The sequence below is a fragment of the Pleuronectes platessa genome, chromosome 5 (genome assembly GCF_947347685.1).
Source record: "Pleuronectes platessa chromosome 5, fPlePla1.1, whole genome shotgun sequence".
NCBI lineage: Eukaryota > Metazoa > Chordata > Actinopteri > Pleuronectiformes > Pleuronectidae > Pleuronectes > Pleuronectes platessa.
This window is the reverse complement of record NC_070630.1, coordinates 7310234-7323482: the sequence shown is the minus strand read 5'-3', so window position 1 is coordinate 7323482 and position 13249 is coordinate 7310234. Positions and strand designations below refer to the sequence as shown.

Here is a 13249-nt window from a genome sequence, read left to right as displayed (position 1 = left end):
GAATATAGAAACATGCATCTGTGCATTCACTTCCCTGCATGGAGCCTTTGGTGTGTGTGTGTGTGTGTGTGTGTGTGTGTGTGTGTGTGTGTGTGTGTGTGTGTGTGTGTGTGTGTGTGTGTGTGTGTGTGTGTGTGTGTGTGTGTGTGTGTGTGTGTGTGTGTGTCTGTGTGTCTGTGTGTGTGTGTGTGTGTCAGAGCCTTTCCTGTGTAAACCACGTGGCTCAGACAGGGTTAATAAAAAGATCTCGTTCACTTCTGGGTTTTCTTTCTTCTGCTGAGTCCAGACACTGGTAAGACCCTGACAGCAAGTGACTTTTTTTTACAGTGACAACTAATGATCGCTCCTTTTGTTTTATTTGTTGTATCCCTTCTGTAAAAATATAGAGCAATCCTGTTTCGTCAATGTCCTGTCTCAGCATTTTATTTGGCAACAATGTTGAAGTAGCAGTTGATGGGAAAAGTTCATGTTTTTTCACGTTTCTGTTTTACCATGTTCCCTTGTGTCATATTTAACCTGTAAAAACTTGAAATTGTTCAACCCATCGTGCCATCGGCGTTCGAGGTGAAACGACCAGGATCTACCGATGTACAGTGTTGTCACCCATAAAGTAGAAAGCACTACTAAACTTCTCTACACAGTGTAGTGTTTCCTACTTTATGGATGAGTATACTGTTGGCTGCAGAGAATACAAGAAGAGACCAGCGAACTGCGTCAAAGACTTTTTGCCACCATCATGAAATCCTGTTGAATTTCTCTGTCGTTTCTTTGTTTTTTTCATTTAAGATATATATGGTGGTCGTTTATCACAAAATCATATGACAATGGTGAGATTAAACCTTCATTGATATGCAGTAAAATCATCTACCAGTTCAAACAAGTAGCTGAGACGTATGGTTTAAAGAACACAGGTAAACGATGCAGATATTCAAAGTTTATTTTACACTGGACACATAATCAGAACATTAACAATTTCCTTTATGCAACATTTTTGTTGTACTTTACATTAAAGTTGTTGTAAAAACTCAAAAATTTAAAAATATTCTTTCTTTCTAAGAACTCCTTTATGAGCTGATAATATAAAATGTACTGTATAGAGCGAGTATAAGGCAACTTTACAACTTTAATACACTCTGGTCTGCAAAAACTGAGACTGTTAATGTATTATTAAGGCTAAAATAACCTATAGTTTGTGAACAGGCTTTATAATAATTAAATATTAAATGTATCTTTTTGCAAAGTCAGTCATTCGCTCAAGTTGGTATTTTAATCCAAAGTGACCTTTAACCATCATTGTTGTAATTTTCTGTCTTTACTAAATGACTTGCAATTTTCAATAAAATATATTTTCTGAGATTTGTACGTACAGTATTTGCAGCACCCACAACATCACTGGTATTACTGATAATAATGGTTTAATCAGCAGCTGATTTCTTTCTGTGTCTGAGACTTGGCATCTGTAGCAAACATCGCGTGTCCTGGCATTTTCGATTAATCCCACGGAAACGGCTGCAGGAAGTTTGATGGAACCAAACCTCGTCGTCCGTGCAGGTCTCCCTGAAATTAAAAATGAAAGCAAAAGCTTGTGTGAAAAAGCATAAGAACAAAGCAGCTGTGACTTAATTCAAACTGTAAAGATAATGCTCACAAAATAAAACCCATCTTGATCCATGTCACCTAACACATAGATAATGTCTCCTGAACGAAAGCCGAGTTCATCCTGTAAGAGAGAAAACGTCCAGGTCAGATTTCTTAAAAAAATATTGAGTATTAAACTTAAATCATGTGGTTCATGAGGGATTTCCGTGCTTACTTCACTGTCCACGTTGGGTGAACTCTCCCATGGATCATAATCAAATAAGGCCACCATTCGTTGAACAACCAATTCGTCACTGATACTGGAAACATCGCTCATATCTGGTGTTGGAGAGAAACCTGTCGGTCAAAGTGTCAGAAAAACATCTCTCCTTGATTTGAAATCACACAACATTAACGTTGAAGAAGAAAATCTGATTCCCGCACGTCAGCGAACGCATCAGATGAAGCCGTCCTAACGTTTCTAATAAAGATTTGTGAATCGCTTTACTTCTTGTTTGTTGTTGGATCTGTTTTTAGTTTTAGAAACTTGTGAAAGTTGAACACTGTCACAACAGGAAGCAACGCGGTGCAAACATCCTCTATGATCTCGGTCTTCTGCGACAAGAACCGTTGAAGGTGGAGACCATTGATGGGGGTGCTAAAACATAACTTAGTAACTTTACTCAAGTACGATTTTGATATATCTGTACTCTACTTGAGTTTCATAACACTTCATTCATAGTGAAATACTTGTATCTGATGGATACTGTTACTACTTATAAGATGATATCCTGATTTGAAGTGTACAAAAGCATATGAGGCACTTTCAAAATATAATGATTGAGGCTTTATCAATATGTTTTTTAATATCCATCAATACATACAATACATCAAGAAAAGTTAACTAATCTATAACGATGATGATCAGATGCATGTGCTATATGTCATTATACTATGTATTACATACTGTCTATCTTAGGGGCCTTTCTCTGCATTTGAACTCTTTATTGGACATTTTCAATGCAGGACTTCACACAATAATTTGGATGTACTTGTACTTTATTATACATCTGCTACATAAATAAATACAGTTTGCAAGTCACTTTATGTATATAATGACAAGTTACTTTGATTCCTATGAAAAATTGATTAACTTATAAGATATGAATTGTTATAAGATATTTATTTATGAATCTGTAAAAAGAGTGATAAAGTTGCTACAAATTAACATTACATACATACATATGTGGTATTTTACTGACGCATGACTTTAAGTTGAAACCGTATTTGGTGGTATTGGTGTTTTTACTTTATGAAAAGGAAACGGCTTCTTCTTCCACTGCAGTTGTTCGTCAGTGTGTTTCAGCAGAGTGCTTTCAGAGGGGCTCATACCTGTGTGGTCCACAGGGAGGAAGCCCTGCTGCATGAGTAGATGCTTCAGGTACTCATCGTCCACCGGGATCTCAGACACCATGTTACTTGGCACAACACCGGAGAGCCCACCAGACTCCCCATCATAGAAACCATCACGGTCTTTGTCTCCAAACACCTAACAGATACAGAAACAGGCCATTTGGTTGCTTTACTTATCTTAAGGCATTAGAGTGGAAGACAAGTGGATGTGTGTGTATGTGTATGTTGCAGCAGTTATCAGGTTCAGTTACAAGGAGGCAACATTAAAAAACAGTGACAGGAAACAGAAAAAGAAAAGAAAAAAGCTCATGTCTTCACACACTTTCATGTGGCCTGAATCCACAGCACAAACAGGAAACATCATCACGCCCTTCCAAAGAAGCTGATGCAGTGAGAAAACACAACTCAAATCACAAGCGATATCAATGTGCACCAAACTGTCCACTGCTTTAACATGAAATTACAAAAGTGAGCGACGTAAAATGTAGTTTTTTTACCTTGATTATCTGTCCTGGTACAAAAGGCAGCTCCTCTACAGCGGTCTCGTAGTTGGGAGACATGGCTGCAGGGTTGTACGGGTAAAGTGCCACAAAGAGTCGCACGGTGGGAATGGACACCTGGCTCGCAGTCTCCAGCTCCCATTCCCAGAGCTCCTCCGGGGAGGCGATCCTCACTTCGTTGGGGTAAATCAAAACGTCCAGCTCCAGCCTCGTCTCCATTGACAGCAGCGGGAGCGCTCGGCTGTCCACTTGGCAGACAGATGGCCGCTGTAGACAGACGACCGCTCCTTACTCTTATCCTAATTTCAGGTAACTCAGCTAAGCAGAGGGACCAGTAATCCTCTTTGAAGGAAGTGGACATTGATTAGTTCAGCACTGCCTGTTGCACTGCAGGACTCGTCATGCAGAGTAATGGGGGCCACATGTTTTCTGTATTGTCAGTGTTATGTTGTTTAGTTTTATTGTGCTGCTTCTCACCAACGTGTGGCTGCTGAGAGATGTCCTCCTGGCCATTTATCTGTGAACGGATGCTTCAGCTAGTATTCGCTTTAGGCCTCCAAACAGTTTTTGTCTCTAAATGTCCAACTAGAGGCCTTGGATTGTATAATTATATGCCGACTAGTTGAAAGACTTATATTTCTTTCTCTGTTCGGTGTCTTCTTCACTCATTCTGACTGTTTGGTTGTAAAGTAAACGATTGAAAGTGTTGAGGAACAGCGACCTTTTCCTTTTTGGTACATTGCTTTTACACATGATAATGAACAAGTTGCTTGTATGCAGACCAAAAGGCAGGTTCAGATGAAAAGGAGCACAGGAATATAAAAGTAGGAGAGCAAGTTGAAGCGTAATGATACGTTAAGATTCAGGTCTTATAGGCCTGTCTTCATCTTCTCTACAAAAAACTGAGGAATAAAACAAATTTTCCTTCTATAGATCTAGACACTTTAAGTACAATTATTATATGTGTTAAGTGTGAGGCAACAGCGATTGAAAAAATAACTACACTGTCAGTGACTTGACCCAGTTTACGAGTCGCTGAAAGTCAACCCTTCTTGACCTCAGGGCAGGTCAGCAGGTGATAATCTCCTGCTGCAGAGAGGGAGAGAGGTTTAACGAATCAGTGTGTGTGTGTGTGTGTGTGTGTGTGTGTGTGTGTGTTTGTTGTGTGTGCATTTGTTTATACCTTTATCTGTGAGTGAGATAACTGCTGGTAAGAACACCGACAGGTTGAACCGAGGATGAAAACTCCTGACAGCATTCCATCCATTTGACACCAAGCATCTGCTTTAAAAAATGAAACCTACGGCTGTTCAAGTTGGTTTATTCACTTATATATTTGACTGTAATTGTAATTTGGGTTGATTCACATTAGATGTTTATATTTATCTCAAAGGGGAAATAAACAACAATAGTATTCATCTTCCTTGTTCATATAAATTCCCACTTTTGAAAAATGTATTTGACAACTTTCTTAGCCTGTTGTCAGATTACTTCCAGATTCATTTGTTTTTGTTGCATTAATACTTTGTGTATCTTCTTTAGATAGATTTATTTATATATTTCATAGGCCTTTTCATTTGATTCGTTTTGTTTTGTGATTCAAAATTATTCTTCCTCCTTTCATCCGCTGTGTTTGTTGATGTGGATTTTGAGATGCTGCCGACAATCATCCCAAAATGAATAAATAAAGTTGAACTGTATCGAACTGTCCTCTGCCACTGGATGGTTATTCTAGGTCAGAGCTTGTGACCTGAGAATGGTCTCGTGGTGAATGGGTTTACCATTTTTAATGGTTTATTCTCACAGACTTTCACTTCCATTACTGTCCACAAGAGAGCGCTGTAAGCTGCTAAAGTAACTCCTACAGCTAATTTGCCCAAGGACTCCACAGAAGACTTGAATGACTCATTGAGCTGAACAGCTTCCTTCAGGGTGGAAGGTCGAAGTATTCAGATTCTTGTGTAAAAGTCAAAATATCACAAAAATGTCAATCTGCTTTTGGAGACACTCGTTTGTGGTTTGTGTCTTTTCATGGATTTATTGACAACTTCTACCTCCAGCACGATGACAGAGCACATGTCATAAAGAAAAGAAAAGACAATGAGTTGCACAAACTGTGAATAACAATATTATCTGGAAAATCATTTCCAATTCAGTGCAATGAAGTGCAGCTGCAGAGAAGCTCTGATACTGCACTTTACTAACCCACCTCACAGTGAGTTTTCAAAGATCCTCAAAATCTATTTTTACTACAAATGAATGAACCAATAAATATACAAAATCCTTACGCATGAAAAAATATAAAACTGCCGGACGGTTCACCTTCATCGAATCCTTAATGTTGCAAAAAGGTGGTGTCATTCATATAATTTGTATTAAATAAAGCCCAGATTCTCGATATGCTTTATGTGAGACTGTAACTAGCATGTCTCCCTGCTTCTTTACCCTCAACTTCTTGTTCTTCACTGACCTTTGAGCTTGTGTTAAACAACGTGCTGACTTTGACAGATTTAGTTCACATCAGATTGGGCCTTTTTCAGCTTCCCTTCCTTTTTCTGTTCTCCACCAGGTCTTTTCATTCTCCTCTTCCTCACTTACATCCCAGTGGTGTCATCTAAATGCTGGGTGACGTTCTGCATCGTCATGCTTGAGAGTTGGGGGTTTCAAGTGGATTTGGTCGTGATTAAGTTACATCTGGAAGCTGTTGTGTTATCCTCTATTTCTAAAGAGATTGTGTCGCCGGCGCTTTTTTGCCAAACAATAAGAACAACCCACCAACGATCTTCCTTTTCCTCCTGACTGTCCACTCTGAGTCTGCATGGGTGTGTATCTGACAAATCTGCAGAAATGATGTGACGTCATGATGCCAACATGAGCCTGGACCTCAGAGGAATGTTTCTAAGTGGCTGTGAAATCCTTGCCACAAAGACCCCAGGCCCCACCCATGATGAGAATAGTTCTTTAAGTGCTCAGTGATTGCAGATTCTATCGGCCTCCCCCTGATCACACTTATCAGGATCCTGACTGCTCCTGGCTGCAGTGTGGCACCCACACAGGACTCCATTTCCCACAGGGCATTTCGCCCAGAGCTGCTCCATTGCATCCATGCGTCCCTGTGCCTGGCCCCTCTGGTTCCCATGTTCGGGCTGTTACATCACTGGCACAGACACCCACCTTTCTGAGAGATGACGCAGCCGAGGGAGAGTGAGCGAGGAGGGAGGGAGGAGGAAGGGAGGGAGAGAGAGAGAGAGGAGAGGGTGTCCCGTCTGCGCGAAGCAAAGACAGACAGCAGGGAACAGCTGCAGCGTGAGGCTCGCGTAGGATTTCACTGCATTGCGATTGACAATATCAATAATTTCATCCCCAAAAAGCCGAGTAGAAGCGGCGCTGCACAGCAACCCAACCTCATCCACAAACATGGTCGACCGCGAGCAGCTGGTGCAGAAAGCCAGGCTGGCTGAGCAGGCTGAGAGATACGATGACATGGCTGCAGCTATGAAATCGGTAAGTTCATTCAGAAATAGTCGTGAATGTGACACGGACGCGTGTGAAGTGTGTGTGTTTTTTAACCGCTGCTCCGCGTGCGTAAAAGGCGCGTCCGGCTGGCTGTCTCCACCGCGGAGAGAGTCGCTGGGGTCTGGGTCTCACTCGATGTTACAGCACTAGACAAGCAGGGACCACAGGGAAATGTTCTAACTAACGCGTTAGTTGTCTTCTCTCAGAATTCACCCAAAGCCCAGTGCATTTTATTGTACTAGTTTACTGAGGAGGAAAGTCCAACTCTCCCGCTCCTTGGGCGGTGCCTCTCTGTCAAGGCACGTTACAATTGAAAACGCTCGATGCCTCAGTTAATAAGGGGGCTCTTATCAGATAATGGCCCCTGCTCCATTGTATGTGTTGGGTCCCCCCCAACCTCCCCCCTCACCCTCTCCCCATTCTACCACTTTTGCTCCCCCCCTCCATTATACCGAATTCATAAGCGCCTCTGCTGCTGGGAGCCATGTGAGGTAGGTTGCTCGGGAAAAAAGCCTATCAACTACTGCTACCCCCTCCTCCTCTTCTTCCACCTCCTCCTCATCCTCCACCTCCTCCTCCTCCTCCTTTCTCTGTCACATTAATTAAAATGATATACATTATCAGCATCTGCCTCCGTGTCCCAGCAGAGTACAAGACTTTTTTCTATTTTGGAAGCAGGAGTGCCTCACGCAAAGCAAAAGAAAATCCCCCACAAAAGGAGCCCTGAAGCTGCTCTTTCCTCCCAACAAACGTAGGAGGCAGTAGAATCTCTCTAGAATATTCTTTGTCATATTGCAGTGAGTCAGTAGGATCAGATTTGATTGTAGCCTTTGTTTCCTCCTCGCTCGTCCACTTTACTCCTCATATTTCTCCACATCTCGATCTGCGGATGTGCAGATTCCTCCTGATATCCAGCAGCAATTCGAAACCATTGTGGGTTAATGAGTCTGAGGAAGTTGTGTTATATTGGAGGCATAGAGTGTTGAGGACATTGCCCCGTCTGGTTTTTTTTCTTCTTCTTCCTCCTTGTCTGTCCCCTTAAGAAATCCTGGGACCTGGATTCACCAGTAGGTTAAAAAAAACTGCTGTGTCACACTAGCTCCTACTGGAACCAATTGAACCCTGGGAGTGTTCGCCGGGCCCAGTTTGAGGTCACGTGTAGATCAGAAACCATATGTTCTTAAACAGGAGGAACACTATGTCTTAAGCTCCTCAGGAAAGATGGAGCTAGTGAGCCCCCATGGATCGTTTGTCATCGAGGGTTTCTGGTTGCAGGAGGTGGGATGATGTGTGTGCAGGGAGGGATTCCTTTCCCTTTCAACAAACTGCCATGTCAGTGCGGTACAAACTGGGCCCTTTCGCAGGGGTGTGTTCTCTTATTCTCTAATCACAGGGAATCCCTTGTCATTGCAGCCAGCAATGACAAAACGAAAGGCCGTCACCTTTTATGAAGCTTTTTAAGGACAAGTTAAACTGGCAACTAACGGTTATTTGCCGTGTTCATACTTTATATCTTGATTTGTTCATCCAAAATAGTTTTTGACAACTCAGGTTTAGAAACACATACAATAACTCATATTTATGAAGTTAAAAATGTAAAAGTTTTGCCATTTCCCATTAAAAAAAAACATTGAGAATGATTGATTATTAATTTTGTCGCCTATTAATTTTCTGTCAAACTGGTAATCAGCCAACATTTCAGCTCTAGATTTACAGGTTAGTGTTTAGCTATTGCTCTTTTATTTATTGTCAGCTGCTCGTCAGAATAATATATATCTGAGTCAGTCTCATCAATAAATCATCATAAATCGAACACACAATAAGCTTCCTAATAATCGCTTCATTATATTTAATGATGTATTGCTCATTAGTGTGGTAGAAATCTGCTTCCTTCTGCGGTAAATGTCACACATATTGATGCGTGCTTCAGTTTTTGAAAGACAGATGAAGGCCACTCCATCTCTCCAGGTTCAACCCTCCTCTTCATCCACTCAGCTTTGTGACGTCGGCGATCCTGCACCATCTTTGTGCTCCTCTGTCTCAGCAGAGAATGGCAAAACTGAGATATGCGAAAACGTTTTGCACATCAGGCTGATTTCCAGATTTAAAAAAAAGCCCCTCAAAGATTAAAAATATTAGAAGCCTATTTCTTTATGTTATATCAGTATATTCCAGTGCAGTCATTGATCTGACAGGAGCCACGTTCCAATCAGATAACCCCGAGTGATGTGTCCTTTTTATAGCAACGCAGTCAAAATCTAAATTTAACAATCGCGCTAAGTGTGATGTCACGGCGTGGGGTGTTTGAGACAGGTAAAAAGGTCAGTTACAGCCAGAGAGAAGGTCACTGGGACACGATAACCGCCTGTGCAGTGATGGTTTTCATTTACAGTGCAGCTGCCCGCCAAGTGCTTGTGGGAACATTTAAGCCTCCTCCAGCCCTCCTCTCACCACACCACCCCCCCATTCTTCCTGCCCCCCCCCCCCCCCCCCCGCGCTGCTGCCGACTCTCTGGAATATCATTTCCCACTAACTAGCATTAGCTGTCGTCCACGTGACAGCCGGAGCTACTGGTGCACTCAATGAATGGATTGCCATGGAAACTGGGAATTGTACATGACAAGTGAAATATTGCTCGTCTTCTATCTGCGCGGGCTCGAGCGTTACTCCAGATCCTCTCATGCTCAAACACTGTGTTCCGTTATAATTGGGGCTGAATGATGATTATTGTTATTTTCTTTTCATCATTGTTTTATTACTTGATTAGTTCACTGGTTTGTGATACAAGTGTCTGTTACCGTATTTCAGTACAGGACTCCCTTTGCTTTTGCTTACAAGTACATTTTCTTTGGAAAATGTACTTGTTTTTACGCCTTTATCACAGACAGTTGTTGGAAGGTGAAAGGAAACAAGGAATCTGTTCGGGGGCGCTGCAGTTCATGGTTGCCATATTAACCCCCGAGTCGCAGGGACTGAGATTTCCCTTTGGCTACTGCAGTTTTTTTGGGTCCAATATTGAAAACAAAACAAAACTCGAAAAAAATTGATTTAAAGAAGCTGTCGTATACAGCTTTTGTACCTGAAACAATGCTTTTTCGCACAATATATGTTCTTATATTGATTTTTCTGTAATGTATATCCAGTGTAGTATTGTAACTCAGGGTTTCAGCTCTTCATTTTTGACTAAATGTCCCATTCTCTCTGTCTTCCAGGTAACAGAGCTGAACGAGGCCCTGTCCAACGAGGAGAGGAACCTCTTGTCAGTGGCTTACAAGAACGTGGTCGGTGCCCGCCGCTCCTCCTGGAGGGTGATCTCCAGCATTGAGCAGAAGACCTCGGCCGACGGCAATGAGAAGAAGATTGAGATGGTCAGGGCCTACCGGGAGAAGATTGAGAAGGAGCTGGAGGCTGTGTGCCAGGACGTGCTCAACCTCCTGGACAACTTCCTGATCAAGAACTGCAACGAAACGCAGCACGAGAGCAAGGTGTTCTACCTGAAGATGAAGGGCGACTACTACCGGTACCTGGCCGAGGTGGCCACAGGCGAGAAGAGGGCCACCGTGGTGGAGTCGTCGGAGAAGGCCTACAACGAGGCCCACGAGATCAGCAAGGAGCACATGCAGCCCACCCACCCCATCCGCCTGGGCTTAGCTCTCAACTACTCTGTGTTTTACTACGAGATCCAGAACGCCCCGGAGCAGGCCTGTCATCTGGCCAAGACCGCCTTCGACGACGCCATCGCCGAGCTCGACACCCTCAACGAGGACTCCTACAAAGACTCCACTCTCATCATGCAGCTGCTCCGAGACAACTTGACACTGTGGACAAGTGACCAGCAGGATGACGAGGGAGGGGAGGGCAACAATTAAAGAGAAACCACACTTTGAAAAAAAATTATGAAGGGCCGGTGGACTTTGGCAGCCGCTTTTGCCGATGATGCTACCGCAGCAGCAGTTCTTTATTTTTCCATGTGTTAAAAGAAAAGAATCAAAAGAGAGGTGAGAGTGGAGGTTAATCTTAGTTTAAATATATATAGAAATATATATACAGTTGAAAGGGGCCTCCGTCTTCTTGATTTTCTCTTTGACATTTGCCAAAACCACTGATATGTCAGTCAATCAGCCTGAAGTGGTTGTTGTTGGATTGAAATGGCAGCCTCACACTGGCATAGGAACTGATCTTGTTCTCTCAAGATAAGCTGCTTAGTTAGGTTTTTTCGCGTGATAGAGATGCATTGGAGTCACTTGAGAGAGAAAATGCTTGAATGGGAATGCCTCACAAAAACTAGTTTGCATTGGTTCCAGCAGTAGTCTACATACAGCAATGAGAACGGGCCCTGAAAGCCATGGATGTTAAACCCACACCAATCACTGAGAAAAGAGAAAAGTTTCAAACTGATTATAGTTATACAAATATTAATTAAAAATATCCCCCTAAATTTTAAAAGGATTAATTACATGGGAGCATTAATTATGAACAGTTATAAAAAAACAGATTCCCCTCTTTCTGTATAGAGTGTATTTGGCATTTCACAGATTATTCTGTTTAGTCACTGGAACCATAGATTATTTTGGAGGTGAAGATTACTAGAGGCAGAGACTTAACGATATTGAAAACGATACAAAAATTTTAAAAAATGAGACAAAAAATGAAAATAAAAGCAGCTTCAGAGTTTGTGGTTTACTTCTGTGTTTGTTTTATTAAATGCACTTGCCTACTATACTGTTTCTTCAGTGTACGATGATGACAACAATAATATCGATTATTCAATATTGTGCATGCTGGTGATGTATTTATATACAGTAGCTTGACTTTATTAACTTATACTGTGCGTGTTAAGTATTCATATGATTGAGAAAAACAGGCTTTGTCTGATGTTGATTTCTAATTTATTTCATTTTGTTATGGTTTTTTGATTTGCTATACCAAAATGGTGATCGTAAAAATTGACACTGTAATGGGCGTTGCTATAGTGACATGCAATAGGTGTATTTAATTTGTTAATAAAAGCGAGAAAAAAAAAGGAATATAACAACCCACCAGTGATCACTTACTCTTACCAGCTGGTGTTTGTCACGATGACGTATGATTATGATATATTTTGTTCTTTGAACAGTATTTAAGTACTTTTCTCTGTCATGCTATCCAGTTTTAATGATGATGAAGTTTTCAGGCTCAATGTTTCTGTTTATGATTCACAGACATGGACCATATTTTCTTTCCGACAGTAAACACTTTCTGTTTGTTTGTTTTTATACCTTTTAGCTGTTCCTGAGTGACAAAATATCTTGAATGTGAGTCATTATGTAGCAGTTGCACAAGAAAACCGAAATAATAGCTATGATAATAAAAAAGAATATGATTAAATTATACATGCACCATTTCCGTGGTGGTCTAGTGTATTGTTTTACTGTCACCCATAAGTAAATTTGTTTTAAGGGAAACCCATTTCATTGAGAACATGTTTTCAACGCTTTGTTTTGTGGCCTGAGTACAGTATGTGCTTTTTTCTTCTTGTGCCTGTATTATGATTTGATTTGCCTCATTTGCAAGTTAACCCGAAAAAAAGAGGAATATATCTGCCAGTATTTTAAGTTCATGCAAGCATGTGTGCAAGATGTAACGCAATACTTTCCCGTCTGTGGTTCAACGTGTCTGCTCTCTGTACAGCACACACTGTAGATATGAATATTCAACACCGGTGAACACACACACACTCACAAGGCGATTCACTAGAACTGGTTATTGATTAGTCAAATGTGAGAATTCACGTCTTCAGAACAAACATTTAGACACTATATAGAAAAGCTGTGCAAGAGCACGGAAAGCTGCTGAGCCGATTTATCTTGATATTGCTGCTAGTTCTATAGATGATTATATTAATATATTCAGACGGAGGGGCAGGTTATTTTTCCTTATCGATGACAGTTTTACTTTTTTCTTCAGACGCGATGGTTTAAGAGATAAACCAAAAGCCTTAAGGTCAGTCACACACCCATGTTCACGTTTGCCAATTACGTCACCATCATGAGTCAGCCCTCCATGAGCTCACATCTATGTCACAGCTGCTTTGATTTATTTTTAAACGTCGTATAAGGTCGACGGTCTCAAAGGCTCGTCTGACGATTCACATGAACTCTCGATGACAAACTGCTCATGCGGCTTATGGATATTGGAACGGAGTTGAATCCTATACGATTTCATTTTTTAAGTCACACGTTTTTAAAACAATTGCAAACTGA

The 13249-nt window shown here is 41.5% G+C and overlaps 2 protein-coding genes across 2 annotated transcripts; one reads left to right on the top strand and one right to left on the bottom strand.

Annotated features, from left to right (window-relative positions):
- Positions 1-1308: 1308 nt before the first annotated feature.
- Positions 1309-3710, bottom strand: si:ch211-105f12.2 (RIMS-binding protein 2-like). Its single transcript, XM_053423292.1, has 5 exons — positions 3489-3710; positions 2946-3127; positions 1814-1898; positions 1649-1720; positions 1309-1557 (listed from the first exon to the last, which is right to left on the bottom strand). The coding sequence occupies exons 1-5, from the start codon at positions 3708-3710 to the stop codon at positions 1492-1494; spliced, it is 627 nt and encodes a 208-aa protein (XP_053279267.1). The 3' UTR covers positions 1309-1491.
- A 3002-nt stretch (positions 3711-6712) lies between these two features.
- Positions 6713-12377, top strand: ywhag2 (3-monooxygenase/tryptophan 5-monooxygenase activation protein, gamma polypeptide 2). Its single transcript, XM_053422493.1, has 2 exons — positions 6713-6995; positions 10220-12377. The coding sequence occupies exons 1-2, from the start codon at positions 6909-6911 to the stop codon at positions 10874-10876; spliced, it is 744 nt and encodes a 247-aa protein (XP_053278468.1). The 5' UTR covers positions 6713-6908; the 3' UTR covers positions 10877-12377.
- Positions 12378-13249: the final 872 nt, after the last annotated feature.

Excerpts from the sequence above, each read along its gene's own strand:
- si:ch211-105f12.2 (XM_053423292.1), bottom strand. The coding sequence starts at position 3,710 with ATGGAGACGAGGCTGGAGCTGGACGTTTTGATTTACCCCAACGAAGTG. Across the intron at positions 3,128-3,488 it reads TACCAGGACAGATAATCAAG|GTGTTTGGAGACAAAGACCG; the intron begins GTAAAAAAACTA and ends TGTATCTGTTAG. Across the intron at positions 1,721-1,813 it reads CACCCAACGTGGACAGTGAA|GATGAACTCGGCTTTCGTTC; the intron begins GTAAGCACGGAA and ends TCTCTCTTACAG.
- ywhag2 (XM_053422493.1), top strand. The coding sequence starts at position 6,909 with ATGGTCGACCGCGAGCAGCTGGTGCAGAAAGCCAGGCTGGCTGAGCAG. Across the intron at positions 6,996-10,219 it reads TGGCTGCAGCTATGAAATCG|GTAACAGAGCTGAACGAGGC; the intron begins GTAAGTTCATTC and ends TCTGTCTTCCAG.